At 45.7% G+C, this 20,727-nt stretch overlaps 2 protein-coding genes across 8 annotated transcripts; both read left to right on the forward strand.

Annotated features, from left to right (window-relative positions):
• Nucleotides 1-2,680: 2,680 nt before the first annotated feature.
• Nucleotides 2,681-8,896, forward strand: LOC100493189 (gastrula zinc finger protein XlCGF26.1-like). Of its 3 annotated transcripts, XM_004915544.4 has the most exons (5): nt 2,681-2,753; nt 4,326-4,422; nt 4,619-4,729; nt 5,316-5,408; nt 6,876-8,894. In XM_004915544.4, exons 2-5 carry the CDS (start codon nt 4,374-4,376, stop codon nt 8,288-8,290), a joined length of 1,668 nt encoding a protein of 555 aa, XP_004915601.1. In that variant the 5' UTR covers nt 2,681-2,753; nt 4,326-4,373; the 3' UTR covers nt 8,291-8,894. The 3 variants fall into 3 exon arrangements, with proteins under 3 accessions (XP_004915601.1, XP_031760224.1, XP_031760225.1); XM_031904364.1 differs by lacking the exon at nt 5,316-5,408 and having other exon boundaries at nt 6,876-8,895; XM_031904365.1 differs by lacking the exons at nt 4,619-4,729; nt 5,316-5,408 and having other exon boundaries at nt 6,876-8,896.
• A 2,156-nt stretch (nt 8,897-11,052) lies between these two features.
• LOC100489238 (oocyte zinc finger protein XlCOF6-like) lies at nt 11,053-20,165 on the forward strand. 5 transcript variants are annotated; one of them, XM_002931752.5, is made up of 5 exons: nt 11,053-11,197; nt 13,087-13,183; nt 13,816-13,926; nt 14,169-14,261; nt 17,375-20,165. In XM_002931752.5, the coding sequence occupies exons 2-5, from the start codon at nt 13,135-13,137 to the stop codon at nt 19,624-19,626; spliced, it is 2,505 nt and encodes an 834-aa protein (XP_002931798.3). In that variant the 5' UTR covers nt 11,053-11,197; nt 13,087-13,134; the 3' UTR covers nt 19,627-20,165. The 5 variants fall into 5 exon arrangements, with proteins under 5 accessions (XP_002931798.3, XP_031760212.1, XP_031760213.1 ...); XM_031904351.1 differs by lacking the exon at nt 11,053-11,197 and adding an exon at nt 11,411-11,831; XM_031904352.1 differs by lacking the exons at nt 11,053-11,197; nt 14,169-14,261 and adding an exon at nt 11,405-11,831.
• The last annotated feature ends 562 nt before the right edge of the window (nt 20,166-20,727 follow it).

Below are 20,727 nucleotides of genomic sequence, written 5' to 3' on the forward strand. Positions count from 1 at the left end.
TGTCCTATGTATATTGATAATGGGACTCCTGTATTTCTCTATATCATAACCTCAAAATGTAATGCTGTACATCTGGGATATCATAATAATAATAATAAAGCACAAAAACGTTTTCCTAAACTTGGGACCTATTATCCTGAATGCTCGGGGCCTGGTGATTTCTGGATACATTTTATATCTCCTTACCTTAAAGGGGTTCTGCCATGATATTTATGGGGCACTTTTTATCTCTAAATGACACTGTTACACAGCAAATAATTCCCTCTGTCATTTAACCTTTTATTCTTGAGCCAACAAATGTATTTGTAGCTGTAATATTGGTGTGTAGGCGCCATCTCAGTGCCTTGTGCCTGAGTCTGAGCTTTCAGCCAGCGCTACCCATTAGAACTGCTTTCAGCTAACCTATTGTTTCTCCTACTCCCATGTAACTGGGGGAGTCCCAAGCCGGACTTGGATTTCTTACTATTGAGTGCTATTCTGATACCTACTGGGAGCTGCTATCTTGCTCCCTTCCCATTGTTCTGCTGATCGGCTGCTGGGGGGGACAGGGGATATCACTCCAACTTGCAGCGCAGCAGTAAAGTGTGCCTGAGTCTGAGCTTTCAGAAGGAGCCGGCACTACACATTAGAACTGCTTTCAGCTAACCTATTGTTTCTCCTACTCCCATGTAACTGGGGGAGTCCCAAGCCGGACTTGGATTTCTTACTATTGAGTGCTATTCTGATACCTACTGGGAGCTGCTATCTTGCTCCCTTCCCATTGTTCTGCTGATCGGCTGCTGGGGGGGAGGGGGGGATATCACTCCAACTTGCAGCGCAGCAATAAAGTGTGACTGAAGTTTATCAGAGCACAGGTCACATGGCTGTGGCACCCTGGGAAATGAAGAAAATGGCTAGCCCATGTGACATTTCAACATTAAATATAAAAAAACCTGTGTTTTTGAAAAACATATTACAATACAGGATTCTGCTGGAGAAGCTCTACTAACTGATGGGTTTTGAAAAAAACATATTTTTTCATGAAAGTCTACATTATCCCTTATAATACATGAGTGATACTCAGAGTTCCCTGTATAACTCAGCCTGCAGCCTTGTGCCTTTATATGGGCACAGAACCCCTCAGTGACTGCTAATATCCTTATCATTTACAGTAGGGGGTACATTATCCCTTATAATACATGAGTGATACTCAGAGTTCCCTGTATAACTCAGCCTGCAGCCTTGTGCCTTTATATGGGGGGCACAGAACCCCTCAGTGACTGCTAATATCCTTATCATTTACAGTAGGGGGTACATTATCCCGTATAATACATGAGTGATACTCAGAGTTCCCTGTATAACTCAGCCTGCAGCCTTGTGCCTTTATATGGGCACAGAACCCCTCAGTGACTGCTAATATCCTTATCATTTACAGTAGGGGGTACATTATCCCTTATAATACATGAGTGATACTCAGAGTTCCCTGTATAACTCAGCCTGCAGCCTTGTGCCTTTATATGGGCACAGAACCCCTCAGTGACTGCTAATATCCTTATCATTTACAGTAGGGGGTACATTATCCCTTATAATACATGAGTGAAACTCAGAGTTCCCTGTATAACTCAGCCTGCAGCCTTGTGCCTTTATATGGGCACAGAACCCCTCAGTGACTGCTAATATCCTTATCATTTACAGTAGGGGGTACATTATCCCTTATAATACATGAGTGAAACTCAGAGTTCCCTGTATAACTCAGCCTGCAGCCTTGTGCCTTTATATGGGGGGCACAGAACCCCTCAGTGACTGCTAATATCCTTATCATTTACAGTAGGGGGTACATTATCCCGTATAATACATGAGTGATACTCAGAGTTCCCTGTATAACTCAGCCTGCAGCCTTGTGCCTTTATATGGGCACAGAACCCCTCAGTGACTGCTAATATCCTTATCATTTACAGTAGGGGGTACATTATCCCTTATAATACATGAGTGATACTCTGGCATAGAGGCGGGGCAGGCAATAGATGATTGACAGCTCAGATTTTTAATTGCAATTACTTTACTTTCCATTCAGCACTTTCTAGATATCCCCCAGATGACAAATGCAGAAGATTTTGGGGGGGGATACAAACTCCGCCTTAATAACAGTGCCCACAAAATGGCGCCGATCTGCTGGCTGTGACTGTAAATTCCAAGACTGAAAGAAAAAAAAAGTGTAAATAACTTATATAGCGTAAGTAACATTTATTTTGCTCTACTAACATGATAGAAAAGGATTTGGAATTATTTCTTAGGGTGACAGGTCCCCTATAAATAAATTGGATTATTAGTGACAATAAAGGGTTAAGAGTGTAGCTAAAAACAAATAAATCAATATGGACTTATCTATGAAGGGCAAATGTCACTCAGGTTACACAAACATCTGTATTTACACAAGTTACTGATTGAGTCTGCCCTCGTAGGCACAATATTCAGGGGAAGCCGCTATTATTTTATGAGACATATAATTAAACGTGCTTAAATCTGATTGGCTGGGTAGTGGAACCGCCTCAAGCGTTACATGGACATGTGAATTATGAATAGAAATAGAGCGATTTTCCCTTTGCATCTGGATCAGTGCCTGTCAGTCGAGCCCAAGGGGGGCTGCACAAGTGTTTGGGATTTGGGACCGGTGGGTGGGATTCACATTGGCACTTCCTGTGGGATAACCCTGCCCCCCCCCCCCCCCACATGGCAGAGAGGGAAGTTTTAGTGCACACGGATCTGCTCCCTGGGTAAGTGGCTGCTCCCATGTAATGTCATTGCTATATATTCTATTCCCTGTTATACTGTCCTACAGCCTGGCCTCCCCCCGCTGCACTGCTTATTCACCCCCAGCAATTAGCTACTAATTAGCAATTAGCTGTGTGTGTGTGTGTGACTTTCCTGCTAAACTGCACCTCCCAGCATCCTCTCTGCCTGCACTCAGAGTGCTTATTTGTGCCCTGGGTACCCCTGGAACTATAGCGGGGTGACTGTTACCCCAATGTTTCTATATATCTGTAACCTTGTTATGGGCTAAGGGGGCCCAGCCTGAAGGCCAGTTAGGGGGGGATTTGGGGTGAGTGCTTATTTGTGCCCTGGGTACCCCTGGAACTAGAGCGGGTTGACTGTTACCCCAATGTTTCTATATATCTGTAACCTTGTTATGGGCTAAGGGGGCCCAGCCTGAAGGCCAGTTAGGGGGGGATTTGGGGTGAGTGCTTATTTGTGCCCTGGGTACCCCTGGAACTATAGCAGGGTGACTGTTACCCCAATGTTTCTATATATCTGTAACCTTGTTATGGGCTAAGGGGGCCCAGCCTGAAGGCCAGTTAGGGGGGGATTTGGGGTGAGTGCTTATTTGTGCCCTGGGTACCCCTGGAACTATAGCAGGGTGACTGTTACCCCAATGTTTCTATATATCTGTAACCTTGTTATGGGCTAAGGGGGCCCAGCCTGAAGGCCAGTTAGGGGGGGATTTGGGGTGAGTGCTTATTTGTGCCCTGGGTACCCCTGGAACTATAGCGGGGTGACTGTTACCCCAATGTTTCTATATATCTGTAACCTTGTTATGGGCTAAGGGGGCCCAGCCTGAAGGCCAGTTGGGGGGGGATTTGGGGTGAGTGCTTATTTGTGCCCTGGGTACCCCTGGAACTATAGCGGGGTGACTGTTACCCCAATGTTTCTATATATCTGTAACCTTGTTATGGGCTAAGGGGGCCCAGCCTGAAGGCCAGTTAGGGGGGGATTTGGGGTGAGTGCTTATTTGTGCCCTGGGTACCCCTGGAACTATAGCGGGGTGACTGTTACCCCAATGTTTCTATATATCTGTAACCTTGTTATGGGCTAAGGGGGCCCAGCCTGAAGGCCAGTTAGGGGGGGATTTGGGGTGAGTGCTTATTTGTGCCCTGGGTACCCCTGGAACTATAGCGGGGTGACTGTTACCCCAATGTTTCTATATATCTGTAACCTTGTTATGGGCTAAGGGGGCCCAGCCTGAAGGCCAGTTAGGGGGGGGATTTGGGGTGAGTGCTTATTTGTGCCCTGGGTACCCCTGGAACTATAGCAGGGTGACTGTTACCCCAATGTTTCTATATATCTGTAACCTTGTTATGGGCTAAGGGGGCCCAGCCTGAAGGCCAGTTAGGGGGGATTTGGTTTTTTTTTCTACTTTTGAATATGTCTTAAATATATTTGTAATCTTATTATAAAAGTTAAATGAAAATTGTAATGGAAATTTCTAAATATTTGGTTTTAATTCCAATAATTGTGTTATTATGTAACATCTGTATAACAAACTGCTATAAATGTTGCTTCTGTATCAGTCTCAGCTCCCCGGTCAGAGATACTGCGGCGCCTGTTCTGCTGCCGATATGGACAAAAGGCGACTTACCAGTGATACCCAGGATTCCCGGCTGCTCAGTAAGGAAATACTCTGTATGATCCAGGCTACATGGGGGGAAGCTTCTCTAGAGAAATGTGTGTAAGAAACTGTTTAAAGGCTGAGTAATGGGATGGGTTGGGCCTGAGTTAAGGGCTCAGTGAGTTGGGAAAAAAGAGATTTTCATAGTTCAGTTTCTCAGACTCAATGCAATTCATTTAAACCCCCCTCCCCCAGGTTTCCCAGTAGTTAGACTGGAAAGGATAAAGAATGATTCTGGGAAATATCAGCCAATATCTGAAGAATTGCAGAAGATGGAGCAAAGGAAAATGAGTGGCCTTCCCCAGAGTAAGTATCAAATAAGCCTTGTACCTCATGCCCAGAATATTAACCCCTAAATGTCACTGTGCCCCCAACTGTCATTTTCCCACTCAGTGCAGGGGAAGGGGGGGCTCTTAATAAACTTCTCTGATCCAGAGAGTGGGCTCTGTTATCCTGCAGCTCTGGGGGGGTGGAATAGTGACAGGTTTCATGTAACTGAAATGGCATAATAACATATTTATTAGGTAATATGGCCAATTAACCTGCTCAGTTTCCCTTAGTGATACTCGTACCTTCCTAACAAGTAGTTTGAGTAAAACAAGGGAAAACAATGAGTATTTAGACTAAATTCATAAGAACTAATACCTTGGGCCAGATGGCATACGCCCACACATTTATAATATGAAATATAAAATGATCCAGTGATTGGGAGGGAGAGGCATTTGTTATATAAAACAGGATTTCCCAGGGCAAAGGGCAGATCTGAGGGTTTTGGGGTTGGTACTGGTGGGGTTGGTATGGGTAGGGTGGGTATTGCTGCCAATTGTCTGGTTTCCCATGTGAGATTATTAGCAGGCATTCATATGAATACATGTTATTCTTGCATTTATAGGATTCCCAGTGGTTCTGTTGGAGAGGATAAATATTTATTCAGGGAATGAACTTTCTGAAGATCTTCGATGGAAATGGAATGGCCCTCAGATGAGTAAGTGCCCCCCAATCCTTCCCTGAAATGTATGTGTATCATGTAGGGTCAGACCAGGAGAAATCCCGACCCCAGTCCCACACTGGTATCATGACATATGGGGGTTTGGCTGTCATATATGGGGGTTTGGCTATTTCAGTTTGCAGGCAGGGTCCCTCTCATATATATATATATATATATATATATATATATACCCCTCTCTACTGGGCCCTCCCAAAAGTGTCAGAGGAAGGGAAAAGGAAGCTGAGCCATCAACCCTGCCCAGGATTTTTGACCCAACCCCCACATACAGAAATTTTGCTTTCACCCTTTCACTGCCAGGGGGCAATTTTTCAAGGGAAACCTAAGCTTTCAAAATATGCTGGAATCTTTATCTCTTCTGTAACAAGATATTGGCTTTTAAATATCTAAAAAATGAAAAACTTTTTTATTATTATTATTATCATCATTTATTTATAAAGCGCCAACATATCCCGCAGCGCTGTACAATAAGTGGGTTTCATACATTGGACATACAGAGTAACATATAAAGCAATCAATAACTGATACAAGAGGTGAAGAGGGCCCTGCCCAAAAGAGCTTACACTCTACAAGGAGAGCTTACAATCTACAACATTGCACCTAATGGCTTGGGGCCACAACCCCGAGTCTCAGTCCTACCTTCCGCCATGATACTTACTATCTACTCTCTTCCTAAAAAAATCCATGGCGTGACTAACTCTCCTGATCCTTGCTCTGCACTTTAAGAACTGATCCCATTAACGGGGGGAGGGAGAGTGAGAGCTGGTCAGGTAAAAATGGCACCTTCCTTCCTTCCTGTCTATGTATGATTAAAAATAATCCATCCCTCCTTGCCAGCCAATCAGACCCCTGATTACATTTCCCTTTTTCCCACTAACAGGAAGTCTCCCTGACCTATACATGTCCCATCATCTTGATTCGTTCCTTGCTCTTTCCCTGGGGCCACTTTTTTACATTGGTTACCAATGTATGTGGCATGTAGGGAGCATAAATGAAATTAGTCTACATGAATTTTCTTGACTCCCAACCCTGCATGTGTATTGAGTATTGTAAGACCCCAAACTGTACAAAGACTCCTGAAAACCAGATATTTCTATAATCCAAAGTTGGTAAATACATCTTTCTAAACTGCCAAACTACAAAGCTAACCGTCAGAATACCTGATCCAATAACCAAGCTGCAAAATAAAAATATATGTTGGCTGAACAACAGATGAGTGCTTTTCATACAACTGATATAACTGCCCCCTTGGCTCAGTTTTTGTTGAAATGACAAATGAAATGAGCGTTATACAGTCAGGCAGGTAGTGTCGTTCTGGTATGTGCCAAACCCAGGCTCATCCCTCACCTGACACATGGTGAGATATAGATATATAAGCACACAATATTGTTTTGTAAGTGGAACTCATTTCTAATTTGGGTAAGTTTTGTGTTTTTACTTGGACAGAGAACAAGGAGGAGAGGAGGAGACTCAGTGCTGCTGGATACAGATTGGTTCCATATGGATCAGGAATCACAGAGATGAACAGGGAGAGGAGAGAAGGGCTTGGAGCAAGGAAGCAGACAGGAAGTGACACAAACAGGAAGTCCTCTACATGCAATGGCTTTCTTGCCAGATCTGCCCACAGTAACCAACCTTTGGTGCTTCAGAAACCTCTTGCCCGGGAGATGAATTCTGCCCCAAAAGCCCAACAGAACCAAATGCCCCAACTTTGCACAGTAACTGGGGGGAAGCTAATTGTAACCCCCAAACTAACAAAACACACACAGCCTGATGCTGAGGAAAACCTACATGGAAGTCAGAAAAAGCGAACTGATATTTCGGGGAAATACCTAAAGCCAGGAAAGGCCCAAAGCACAAAGCAAACTGTGTTCCCTAAACCATTTGGGGTTATAAATCCGTTTGTCTGTGTTAAGAGCAAGAGAAGGTTCGGCAGCAATGGGAACCTCCTCATCCATCAGCGCATTCACACAGAGAGACCGTTCTCTTGCACTGATTGTGGGAAATGTTTCTCCCACAGAACCATCCTCCGAGAGCACCGCCGGGCTCATATGGGAAAGGGGCCCTTCCCCCACAGCACTGGGGGCAATAAAATCCCATCAGGTAAGGGCAACTTTCAGAGGCACCAAGGGGCGAGTGCTAAAGGGAAACCACTTACCTGCACTGAGTGTGGGAAATCATTCAAATGCAAGTCTGATTTGCGCGTACATGAACGCACACACACCGGGGAGAAACCTTATGTTTGTACCCAATGTGGTAAAGGCTTTTCCCAGAAGGCGAATCTTAATACACATTCAGTTATTCATTCTACAGAGAGACCTTTTAGCTGCACAGAGTGTGGGAAATGTTTCCGTTTGAAGCAATGTCTCAAATCTCATGAGAAGATTCACACTGGGGTTAAAGATTTTGTCTGTACAGAGTGTGGGAAATCATTTAACCGCAAATTTGAGTTGCAGAAACATGAACGCACACACACCGGGGAGAAACCTTATGTTTGTACCCAATGTGGTAAAGGCTTTTCCCAGAAGGTGCATCTTGAATCACATTCACTTATTCATTCTACAGAGAAACCTTTTAGCTGCGCAGAGTGTGGGAAATGTTTCCGTTTGAAGCAACATCTCAAATCTCATGAGAAGACTCACACTGGGGTTAAAGATTTTGTCTGTACAGAGTGTGGGAAACAGTTCATTCAAAAATACAGCCTCCGCCAACACCTGCTGATTCACACTGGTGAGAAACCATTTGTGTGTAATGTGTGTGGGAAAGGCCACAGGTGTAAGAAGCATCTAGAAAGACTTAGCAGGGGAAGAAAACAGTCAACATTCTACATGTACCAGACCAAGATAAGCTATTACAGGTAGCCATCTTGGTTTTCCCCTGCAAAACATATGCATCTTGTAGATGTGTCTCTCCCCCTGATGTCTACAGAGCACATAAGGGCCTGCACATATCCTAGACCCCAAAACCCATGAACCGTGCCAGGAGTCATGTGGGGAATCATCTAGCCAAGCATGATAGACGCAGGGAAAATATCCAACCAGTCAAGAGCCTTGTCAGTCCCATAAGATGGCACCCTACACAAAAGCCTACCAAGTGCCAGTTTGATACCTACCACACATTATTAAGGAATGGTTTGCAGACACTAACCCCCAGAGACTACATGCCACCACTGCCTCTGTGAGCAAGCTTCAGACAAGGCTGAAACTAATCCTTATCCTACACCCCTGATATCCTGCCCAAGCATAATTTGGACAGTACCACAGGATCTGCATACCATAGAATGGGGGTCCAACCATATTACATGCCCACCAGACTAGCATTTGCAGAAATACACTCTTATACCTCTTACCTATGAGGAATCACCCTGAAAAGGATAATAGATTTCATCTATTTAAAGACATAAGAGGATGAAGGTCCCTGCCCCATAGAGCTTACTATCTATATGGGAGGGTAACTTACAGAAACAAATAGGCAAATATAAGTGCTGTAGGTTACACTGTGGGTGACACTACAATATAAGTGCTAGATATGTAAATAAATATGTAGTGTGTGATACCTGTCTGCACCCCGAGTGTTGCCCTTAGCACCTACACAGTATAGCAGTGCGTATATAGTGTGTAATACCTGTCTGCCCCCCCGAGTGTTACCCTTAGCACCTACACAGTATAGCAGTGCGTATGTAGTGTGTAATACCCGTCTGCCCCCCCGAGTGTTGCCCTTAGCCCCTACACAGTATAGCAGTGCGTATGTAGTGTGTAATACCCGTCTGCACCCCGAGTGTTACCCTTAGCCCCTACACAGTATAGCAGTGCGTATGTAGTGTGTAATACCTGTCTGCACCCCGAGTGTTACCCTTAGCCCCTACACAGTATAGCAGTGCGTATGTAGTGTGTAATACCTGTCTGCACCCCGAGTGTTACCCTTAGCCCCTACACAGTATAGCAGTGCGTATGTAGTGTGTGATACACATCTGCACCCAGATTGTTACCCTTAGCACCTACACAGGTATTACACACTACATATGCACTGCTATACTATCAAAACATGATACAGGGTCACTATCAGTGATGTTACCCATACTTACCTGGAGGCTGCATAAACCAATATGACCCAAAAATAAATAATCATAATACAGTAGGGACATTGCCTCCAACCCACAGTACCGCTAACATGCTCCAGCATATACATTCCCATTGTTAGTTATCTTAGCCCGCCAGGCAACCCCTGATGTGTTTTAACATACATATCAATTTAAATGAAATATTACCCAGCATGAGGACCGCTCAAATGTTTTAACCTATCCATTCAGCATAGATGGTATATTATCCAGCAGGGTTGGACTGGGCCACCGGGAAAAATCCCGGTGGGCCCCGGCGGCCCAGTCCGACCCTTGCCAGCGCTCCCCCTTCTGACTGTTCCTCCCCTGACGCGTTCAATTTATGCGCGCTTGGGGAGGACATCAGGTGTGGGCCCTGCACCCCCCAGTCCAACCCTGTTATCCAGCATGGGACCCACTGTAATGTTTTAAGATATACATTCAGCAGAGATGGAATATTAGCCAGCATGGGACCCAACGAGATGTTTTAACATATACATTCAGTATAGCTGTTCCAATAATCTGGCCCATGAAGATTCTGCTATAGAGCCAAGAGCTAAGCTGCCCATTCCAGGCTGGCACATATCCCAATGTACCCACTGGCTAAACATACATATTGCAAACACCAGTTCCCCAGCCTAGAAAGACCCGCCCAACTCTGCATGCGAAGCGGTACCAGAACATAAGTGTAACACAGGGAACCTTACCTCATACGCCTGGGGCTTTATCCTAACAGCAAGGAATGAGAAAGGGGAGGGGACCTACCTACCGCATTACCTACAGCTGAATCCTGCCCTACCCATTAATTACCTGCAACCGGTGTCTGCTCCAACTAGCATTGCATTTGCACAGCTCCCAGAATAGGCAAGCTTACCTTGCATCCTGAGCACTACCCCTGTGTGCTGCCTTGAAAGACACCCCGTTTTTTTTTTTTTTTTATTACCTCAAACTTAGAAAAGACTTGTGAGGAAGGCAGCTGGCTCTGAAACCTGGAATCCTCCATTTAAAGAAAAAAATGATGCCCCAGTATAGGGGAAATAAGGAAAGGAGGCCATAAGGCTCAGGCCGCTAACTAAGTCTGTGTTTCCTGATGCTTAGCTAACTGCCACCTCCCTCTCCCATCTGTAATAATGAGGAGGAGTGTAGGGGCCACACACCCCACTGCCGCCGGACGCTTCATAGGCAGGCCCAGTATGGCACACTGATGGGGGGCAAGCACCTGCCCCCAGACCCACTAACCGCAGTTGGGAGGGCACATGGATCAGGAACAAACAAGTGATATCTGCCATACAACCAACCGTGCCCTCCTGATCCCAGACATCAAGGACTCCAAAAAAATGAGGTAATGTGCTTGGGGGGGATAAAAGATCTCAAGGACCAAAACCCCCAGTTCCTAGGATTCTTTCAGGCAGCCCTAATGCTTCCCCAAGGCTAAATGGGAGCAAAACAAAAAGACACCAGAATGGAGGTAGGATTTGTCTTTTAAAGCTTTGGGGAGGGGCCTTCTGATGGGAGCAGAGGGGAGGGGCCAGGGAAAGTAAAACAGAGCTGGGCAGGTTAATGAATAGATGCACCGTGCAAGGGTTTGGGATTCCCGTTGGCACTTCCTGTGGGATAACCCTGCCCCCCCCCCACATGGGGAAGTTTTAGTGCACACGGATCTGCTCCCTGGGTAAGTGGCTGCTCCCATGTAATGTCATTGCTATATATTCTATTCCCTGTTATACTGTCCTACAGCCTGGCCTCCCCCCGCTGCACTGCTTATTCACCCCCAGCAATTAGCTACTAATTAGCAATTAGCTGTGTGTGTGTGTGTGTTAGTGTGTGTGTGTAGGGGAGCTGAGTACACTTGTCTCCCCTCTGTGCTGTTACTGTGCAGGAGGAGCCCCCCCCCCTGTGTGAGCCGACAGGAAGGAAGTGAGAGAGACAAGGGGCTGGGAGCGCACACAGGGTTCTGTATAAGGAAGTAATTGGGAACCCTCAGTGGCAGGAAGTGCGTTATTTTAGGGTGCGGAAGGAAAGGGGGTCCCTGTCAGATCTCTGAAGTACTTGCCCCATAAGTGGGGATTCCCCTCAGCAGTTCAGGAAGTACCGGCTGGGTTATGTGAGGGAAGTTGCCCCTGGCTGGCAGGCTGTAGCTAAACTGCACCTCCCAGAATCCTCTCTGCCTGTATTCAGCAGTCTCCCAGAAGAATTTAAGTGTGCAACGAGAAATAAGTTCCCCCAGCCTATGGATCTGGTACACAGACAGTTACAAACAGCACATAATGCAAAGTTTTCATTTCAGTACAAACACAGACAGAGAGGTAATTGTTACTGGGAACCCCTGGAACTATAGCGGGGTGACTGTTACCCCAATGTTTCTATATATCTGTAACCTTGTTATGGGCTAAGGGGGCCCAGCCTGAAGGCCAGTTAGGGGGGGATTTGGGGTGAGTGCTTATTTGTGCCCTGGGTACCCCTGGAACTATAGCGGGGTGACTGTTACCCCAATGTTTCTATATATCTGTAACCTTGTTATGGGCTAAGGGGGCCCAGCCTGAAGGCCAGTTAGGGGGGGATTTGGGGTGAGTGCTTATTTGTGCCCTGGGTACCCCTGGAACTATAGCGGGGTGACTGTTACCCCAATGTTTCTATATATCTGTAACCTTGTTATGGGCTAAGGGGGCCCAGCCTAAAGGCCAGTTAGGGGGGGATTTGGGTGAGTTTCTATTTGTGAATATCTAAAATACATCTGTGTTTGGGGATGTATCTGTAAGTGGCCAAATATAGAAGTGGCCCTAGAACCTAAAAAGTCTGCAAGCAACTGTAGATGGTTTCATATGATTTATTTCTTTTCAGAAATGAGAAGTTAAATGAAAATGATCTAAATTCTTCTTGTAGTGACATGTAGCTTTTAAATGGGCAGCCAAAACCTATTGCTCTGTGAGGCTCCAGTTTTATTGTTTTTTTTATTGAGGTTCTCTCCTATTCATATTCCAGTCTCTCATTATAACCACTCCCTGGTTGCTAAGGTAATTTGGACCCTAGAAACCAGATAGCGCTTGAAACTCCAAACTGGAGAGCTGCTAAATAATTCAAAAACAACAAAAAATGAAGACCAATTGCAAAATGTCTCAGAATATTAGTCTCTACATCATACTAAAAGTTAACTCTACGGTGAACAACCCCTTTAAGAGCCCCACTTCTAGCTTCAGTGGCGTCTATGTATAGACGTGCGTCCACCCAGCCCTGCCCCCACTGAAGCTAGAAGTGGGGCTCTTCATGGGGTTATTCACCGTAGAGTTAACTTTTAGTATGATGTAGAGACTAATATTCTGAGACAATTTGCAATTGGTCTTCATTTTTTGTAGTTTTAGATTTATTTAGCAGCTCTCCAGTTTAGAGTTTCAAACGCTATCTGGTTTCTAGGGTCCAAATTACCTTAGCAACCAGGGAGTGGTTATAATGACGAATTAGAGTCGACTTGGACATCCCTGACTTTTTGGTTTAAATCACAATAATTGTGTTATTATGTAACATCTGTATAACAAACTGCTATAAATGTTGCTTCTGTATCAGTCTCAGCTCCCCGGTCAGAGATACTGCGGCGCCTGTTCTGCTGCCGATATGGACAAAAGGCGACTTACCAGTGATACCCAGGATTCCCGGCTGCTCAGTAAGGAAATACTCCATGTGATATCTCAGACCCAGGGCTGGAACTAGGGGCAGGCAGAAGGGGCAGGTAGGTAGGGAGCATTGGTTGGGGGGTGCCCCTTCTGTTAACCCCTCTTTAACTTTGGTTTTTGCAAAAGTTGTGAGGGGTCTAATGAAGGTGGTGACTTGACTTGAGCACCCAATATTAATGAATCAGATGTTGTTATTAACACATATTTAAAAAGCACCAACATATTCTGCAGAGCAGTACAATAAATGGGTGTATATACATGGGTATTAACCAAGCAAGATTCCATACAAAAACAACCAATAACCCATAAAAAAGGTAAAGATGGCCCTGCCCAAAAGAGCTTACAATCTAAATGGAGGAGGGAGTATGAGACACGGGGTGTGGGGAGGGGCAAGATGGGGAGTTGGCAAGGTGAGGGGTGTGGCACTGAGCATTACATGTAGCAGCATATAGAGCTCACTGAGGGTATGTAAGGCTACATGGGGGGAAGCTTCTCTAGAGAAATGTGTGTAAGAAACTGTTTAAAGGCTGAGTAATGGGATGGGTTGGGCCTGAGTTAAGGGAGATTTTCATAGTTCAGTTTCTCAGACTCAATGCAATTCATTTAAACCCCCCCCCCCCAGGTTTCCCAGTAGTTAGACTGGAAAGGATAAAGAATGATTCTGGGAAATATCAGCCAATATCTGAAGAATTGCAGAAGATGGAGCAAAGGAAAATGAGTGGCCTTCCCCAGAGTAAGTATCAAATAAGCCTTGTACCTCATGCCCAGAATATTAACTGAGCCCCTAAATGTCACTGTGCCCCCAACTGTCATTTTCCCACCGGAGAAATGTGTGTAAGAAACTGTTTAAAGGCTGAGTAATGGGAAGTTGGGAGTTGAGGCAGGTTCAGTGGGAATAAGCAGAAAAGAGAGAGATTTTTTCAATATAAGATTATCAGGCATTCCAATGAATAAATTTTATTCTTGCATTTAAAGGATCCCCAGTGGTTCTGTTGGAGAGGATAAAAGTTTATTCTCTGAATAAATATTCTGAAGATCTTCGATGGGAACTGAATGGCCCTCAGATGAGTAAGTGCCCCCCATTCCTTCCCTAATGTATGTGTATCATTTAGGCTCAGATCTTGATCCGGCAGATTTCTCCGTCAGATCAGGGACTGCATCAACTCATTGATGGCGCCTATGCCCACCATTTTAATTTGATTGAATTAGCCCGATATCACCCACCCGTAGGTGAACATATCGGGAGAATATACGCTCGCTCCAATCGAGCAGATCTTACCCCTGACTACATTTCCCAGATTCCCAGTAACCGGAAACCTACCGGGCTTTCATAACCTTGTCATGCCCCGTCATCTTGACCCATTTTTATTTTTTCCTTGGGGCCCATTTCTACTCCAAACTGCAATTCTTTCCTAAGGTTATCTTTTATAAAAAAAAAGAAAATCCTTAAATGTTTTGAAAAATCAGCACAAGGTGTCCAGTTTACAGAATCTTATCTCCCACAGGTCATTTGGTACTCACATAATATATTCTAAATATAAATTACAGGGGAACAGTATGCATAGGTTTACCCGTGAGGACCGCCAATATATAAAAAAAATACCCCACTATGATCTATCATTTGTCATTTCAGCTACTGCAAAATCAACGCGTTTTAGTTATACATATATGTATATACCATGGGTCAACTAAATAGCAATATGAATAAGTTTACCAAACCATGTGGCCTGTAGGGAGGGGAGCCTAAATGAAATTTTCCATATTTAACGCGCTACTTCATCCTTCACCTAATGAATCAGTCGTATCTGAACCCCCCCAGGACTTTGCTGACTTTAAAAGCAAAGTCAATTCTATCCGCAAACAATTTTTCCAACCTTCACATACCGGTAATCTCAACCTTCCAGAATCTCATCTTTCCTTATTCAGCTCCTTTGATCTCGTAACAAAGTCTGATGTTTCTCAGCTTCTCCGTTCCTCTCCGCCTTCTCCCTGCTCACTGGGCCCTATGCCCCCATCCCTACTAACAGTGTGCCCCTGCCCTTACTCCAGCTCTTACCCACATATTCAATTCCTCTCCGCCTACTCCCTGCTCACTGGGCCCTATGCCCCCATCCCTACTAACAGTGTGCCCCTGCCCTTACTCCAGCTCTTACCCACATATTCACTTCCTCTCCGCCTACTCCCTGCTCACTGGGCCCTATGCCCCCATCCCTACTAACAGTGTGCCCCTGCCCTTACTCCAGCTCTTACTCACATATTCAGTTCCTCTCCGCCTACTCCCTGCTCACTGGGCCCTCTGACCCCATCCCTACTAACAGTGTGCCCCTGCCCTTACTCCAGCTCTTACTCATATATTCAGTTCCTCTCCCCCTACTCCCTGCTCACTGGGCCCTATGCCCCCATCCCTACTAACAGTGTGCCCCTGCCCTTACTCCAGCTCTTATTCATATTCAGTTCCTCTCCGCCTACTCCCTGCTCACAGGGCCCTATGCCCCCATCCCTACTAACAGTGTACCCCTGCCCTTACTCCAGCTCTTACTCATATATTCAGTTCCTCTCCACCTACTCCCTGCTCACTGGGCCCTATGCCCCCATCCCTACTAACAGTGTGCCCCTGCCCTTACTCCAGCTCTTACTCATATATTCAGTTCCTCTCCACCTACTCCCTGCTCACTGGGCCCTATGCCCCCATCCCTACTAACAGTGTGCCCCTGCCCTTACTCCAGCCCTTACCCACATATTCAGTTCCTCTCTGGTTTCTGGTACTTTTCCCTCTGTATTCAAACAAGCCTGTGTCAAACCCATTCTTAAAAAGGCGACACTGGACCCGTCTTGCCTATCTAACTGCCGTCCCATCTCTCTCCTGCCCCCCCCCCCAGCCTCTAAACTCCTGAAACGTCTTGTCTTTTCTCGTGTAACTAACTCCCTCTGCCCCATAATCTGCTGGCCTCTATGCAGTCTGGTTTTCGGCCTGCGCCCCACTGAGACAGCCTTATGTAGAGGGGCAAATGATCCCCAGACTGCCAAGGCCAAAGGGCGCTACTCAGTCCTCATTCTCCTAAACCTTTCCTCTGCTTTTGATACTGTCGACCATTCTGTCCTGACAAATTCTCTATTCTCTGGGTATCCGGGATCAGGCTGCATCCTGGTTCTCTTCCTATCTCTCTAACCGCTCCTTCTCTGTTGCTCTTACTAACAAATCCTCTACCCCGGTTCAGCTCAGTGTGGGGGTTCAGTTTAGTGTGGGGGTGCCTCAGGGCTCTGTACTTGGCCCTTTGCTGTTCTCCCTGTACACTCTCTCTCTAGGAGACCTGATCTCTTCTTTTGGTCTTAAATATCGCTTATATGCAGATGACATCCAGATATATTTAGAAACTGCCAAAACCTGCCGCATTTTCCTCCACAATATTGCCAAGAAAATCACGGAAGTTTCCTCTCAAGGCAACTTCCATGATTTTGTGTAATTGGAATTAAACAAAAATTCTACCATATTTTGAAAGCATAGGTAGTCCTGAAAAAAACTATATATTGTTTTCCTGGGTAAACTAAAAGTCCCCCCGAGGCCCCTAAAGTGAAACAGTGCAAAATGTTCAAAAACTGTCTGGCAATACAAGTTCCGCTTTGACCAAAACAGCTGGCAGTAAAAGGGTTAAACAAGATGGGAAAAATGGGAGCAGATTGGCTTTTTCCTTCAGTGGTGTAGAAGTGTTGGCCATTTGCTTTCAATGGAAACTGGGGCCCTAAACCCATGGAAAAGTGCCCCCCGGCCATTATTCCTGCCCCCCCAATATTACCATCAGTGTTATACAGTCAGGCAGGTAGTGTCCTTCTGGTATGTGCCAAACCCAGGCTCATCCCTCAGCCTGACACATGGTGAGATGCCATTTATCCCTCCAGAGAACATGTACCCCCTGCTCCAGAATCCAGGGACGGTGCCTTTATACCTCTCCAGCGATGCCTGGCATTGCACATGGGGATATTAGCCTGGTTTGCCCCAATATATTATTTTCAAGGGTTAAATAGAATAGAAACTAAATTCCTCTGTTCGAATCAAGTTGTACTGGCTTGTATTTAAGGATAAGGGCATACAAGTAAAAAACACACATATAGTTATATAAATCACACAATGGAACTATTTTCTATGACTGAAATGGGTAAGTTCTGTGTTTTTATTTGGGCAGAGAACAAGGAGGAGAGGAGGAGACTCAGTGCTGCTGGATACAGACTGGATACTTATGAATCAGGAATCACAGAGATGAACAGGGAGAGGAGAGAAGGGCTTGGTGCAAGGAAGCAGACAGGAAGTGACACAAACAGGAAGTCCTCTACATGCAATGGCTTTGTTGCCAGATCTGCCCACAGTAACCAACCTCTGGTGCTTCAGAAACCTCACGCCCAGGAGATGAATTCTGCCCCAAAAGCCCAACAGAACCAAATGCCCCAACTTTGCACAGTAACTGGGGGGAAGCTGATTGTAACCCCCAAATTAACAAAACACACACAGCCTGATGCTGAGGAAAAGCTACATGGAAGTCAGAAAAAGATAAACATTATTTCAGGGAAAAACCTAAAGCCAAGAAAGACATTAGCCCAAAGCACAAAGCAAACTGTGTTCCCTAAACCATTTGGGGTTATAAATCCGTTTGCCTGTGTTAAGTGCAAGAGAAGGTTCGGCAGCAATGGGAACCTCCTCATCCATCAGCGCATTCACACAGAGAGACCGTTCTCTTGCACTGATTGTGGGAAATGTTTCTCCCACAGAACCATCCTCCGAGAGCACCGCCGGGCTCATATGGGAAAGGGGCCCTTCCCCCACAGCACTGGGGGCAATAAAATCCCATCAGGTAAGGGCAACTTTCAGAGGCACCAAGGGGCGAGTGCTAAAGGGAAACCACTTACCTGCACTGAGTGTGGGAAATCATTCAAACACAAATCTTATTTGCTCATACATGAACGCACACACACCGGGGAGAAACCTTATGTTTGTACCCAATGTGGTAAAGGCTTTTCCCAGAAGGTGCATCTTGAAACACATTCACTTAGTCATTCTACAGAGAAACCTTTTAGCTGCACAGAGTGTGGGAAATGTTTCCGTTTGAAGCAACATCTCAAAATTCACGAGAAGACTCACACTGGGGTTAAAGATTTTGTCTGTACAGAGTGTGGGAAACGGTTCATTCAAAAACACAGCCTCCGCCAACACCAGCGGATTCACACTGGTGAGAAACCATTTGTGTGTAATGTGTGTGGGAAAGGCCACAGTCGAAATGAGCATCTAAAAGCTCATCTGCGAGTTCACACAGAAGATAAACCCTTTGCCTGCACAGAGTGCAATAAAACCTTCCGATCAGATCGTTGGCTCCATGCCCACAAACTGACTCACACTGGTGTGAAGCCTTTTAAGTGCAAAGAGTGTGATCAATCCTTCACAACGAACGGGGATCTTACAAAACATTCACTTATACATTCTACAGAGAAACCTTTTATCTGCCCAGAATGTGGGAAATGTTTCCGCATAAAAAGCAACCTCAAATCTCATGAGAAGACTCACACTGGGATAATAGATTTTGCCTGTACAGAGTGTGGGAAACGGTTCACTGACAAACGCAGCCTCCACCATCACCTGATGATTCACACCGGTGAGAGACCGTTTGTCTGCAGTGAGTGTGGGAAAAGCTACAGGCAGAAGAAGAGCCTAAATATTCATCTGCGAGTTCACACAGGAGAGAAACCCTTTGCCTGCACAGAGTGCAATAAAACCTTCCGATTAAGGAGAGGGCTAGATATCCACAAACAGACTCACACTGGCCTGAAGCGCTTTCAGTGCAATGAATGTGGTAAATCCGTTAGTACAAAGTCAGACCTTAACACTCATCATCGGACACATACAGGAGAGAAACCCTACCCCTGTTCCAAATGTGGGAAGAGTTTTTCCACAAAGAAAAGCTTACACCAACACGGTCACACTCACACTGGGATAAAGCCATACGCCTGTACAGAGTGTGGGAAATGTTTTAGAAATAAGGCTGATCTGAAATGCCACCAATCTGCCCATACTGGGGAGAAACCATTTCAGTGTACAGAGTGTGGGAAAAGCTTTCCATCTCAAACAGTGCTTAATATTCATCAAAAGATTCATACAGGGGGAAAACCATTTCAGTGTACGGAATGTGACAAGTGCTTCTGTTATAGACAGGCTCTTACAGCTCATCAGCGGATTCACACTGGGATTAAAGCTTTTGGATGCACCGAGTGTGGAAAACAGTTCCTGGCCAAGTACAGCCTCCAGCGGCACCTGATGATTCACACCGGTGAGAAGCCGTTTGTCTGTACTGAGTGTGGGAAAAGCTACAGGCACAAGAGGAACCTAAATATTCATATGAATTCTCACACAGGAGATAAACCTTCAGCCTCTAGAGACTGTGGCAAATGAATCAGACACGCGTTTCACACAAATATAAAGACTATTAAGGGCACCGTGCATGGAAATGGTTTCTCAACAAAGACAGAACCCCAGGTTCCTGGGAGAACTTGCACTAAAGAGAAGGGCTTTTATACAGGGGGGTCACTTGCGGGAGCCAGGTCCCCCCTTCAAAAGAATTCCCTGGTGTCTGGGGTGGCAGTGGGGGCTGGTGTGGGAGCTGCTACGATACAGCTGAGCCTCTGACCACATGTATAAAATGAGTGGCCCCCCTTGTACTCCTGTATTGTACAGGTTCCAGCTATTGAGTTTGTCTGCATTCAGATTATGTAGAGGGGCACATCTGGGGGCAACATGGTGCGTGTAGTCAGAACCACTGGTACAGAATAGAATGGGATAGCAAAGGCCAGACACAAACTGCTTTTAATCCCAACTGCATAAATACATGACTTTTAAGTTGGAACATTTGTGTATTTAAAAGAGTTACATTTGCCTACAAATGTTATATTTGGGTTAACCCTTTAAATAAAAAAACAACCATTTTATAAATATATTTTGTAAAGACTTATTTTGGTCAGTGGAAAAATGCTTTGAAAAGAATTCAATGTGGTGACATCCCTCCATTAAAAATAAAATAAATTACTAGGTTTCCTGCTAGGCCCGGTCTGGCAATCTCTAGTCTCTGGGAAATGTGAAGGGGCTGCTGTAAGGTGCCACAGACAGTCACTATTTATTGGGCTGGGGGGGGCTGTTTGTTCCTCTGGGTACTGGGAATGCCAGGGGGGCTGTAAGGTGCCACAGACAGTCACTATTTATTGGGCTGGGGGGGGGCTGTTTGTGCCTCTGGGTACTGGGAATGCCAGGGGGGCTGTAAGGTGCCACAGACAGTCACTATTTATTGGGCTGGGGGGGGGCTGTGTGTGCCTCTGGGTACTGGGAATGCCAGGGGGGCTGTAAGGTGCCACAGACAGTCACTATTTATTGGGCTGGGGGGGGGCTGTTTGGGCCTCTGGGTACTGGGAATGCCAGGGGGGCTGTAAGGTGCCACAGACAGTCACTATTTATTGGGCTGGGGGGGGCTGTTTGTGCCTCTGGGTACTGGGAATGCCAGGG

This window comes from Xenopus tropicalis, chromosome 6 (assembly GCF_000004195.4).
Source record: "Xenopus tropicalis strain Nigerian chromosome 6, UCB_Xtro_10.0, whole genome shotgun sequence".
Lineage (NCBI taxonomy): Eukaryota > Metazoa > Chordata > Amphibia > Anura > Pipidae > Xenopus > Xenopus tropicalis.

What these genes read in the sequence shown, in the direction of transcription:
- LOC100493189 (XM_004915544.4), top strand. Translation starts at nt 4,374, where the DNA reads ATGGACAAAAGGCGACTTACCAGTGATACCCAGGATTCCCGGCTGCTC. An exon ending in CCAGGATTCCCGGCTGCTCA is followed by an intron (nt 4,423 to 4,618) that starts GTAAGGAAATAC and finishes CCCCTCCCCCAG; the next exon opens with GTTTCCCAGTAGTTAGACTG. An exon ending in ATGGAATGGCCCTCAGATGA is followed by an intron (nt 5,409 to 6,875) that starts GTAAGTGCCCCC and finishes TTACTTGGACAG; the next exon opens with AGAACAAGGAGGAGAGGAGG.
- LOC100489238 (XM_031904351.1), top strand. Translation starts at nt 11,793, where the DNA reads ATGCAAAGTTTTCATTTCAGTACAAACACAGACAGAGAG. An exon ending in GTACAAACACAGACAGAGAG is followed by an intron (nt 11,832 to 13,086) that starts GTAATTGTTACT and finishes CTTCTGTATCAG; the next exon opens with TCTCAGCTCCCCGGTCAGAG. An exon ending in CCAGGATTCCCGGCTGCTCA is followed by an intron (nt 13,184 to 13,815) that starts GTAAGGAAATAC and finishes CCCCCCCCCCAG; the next exon opens with GTTTCCCAGTAGTTAGACTG.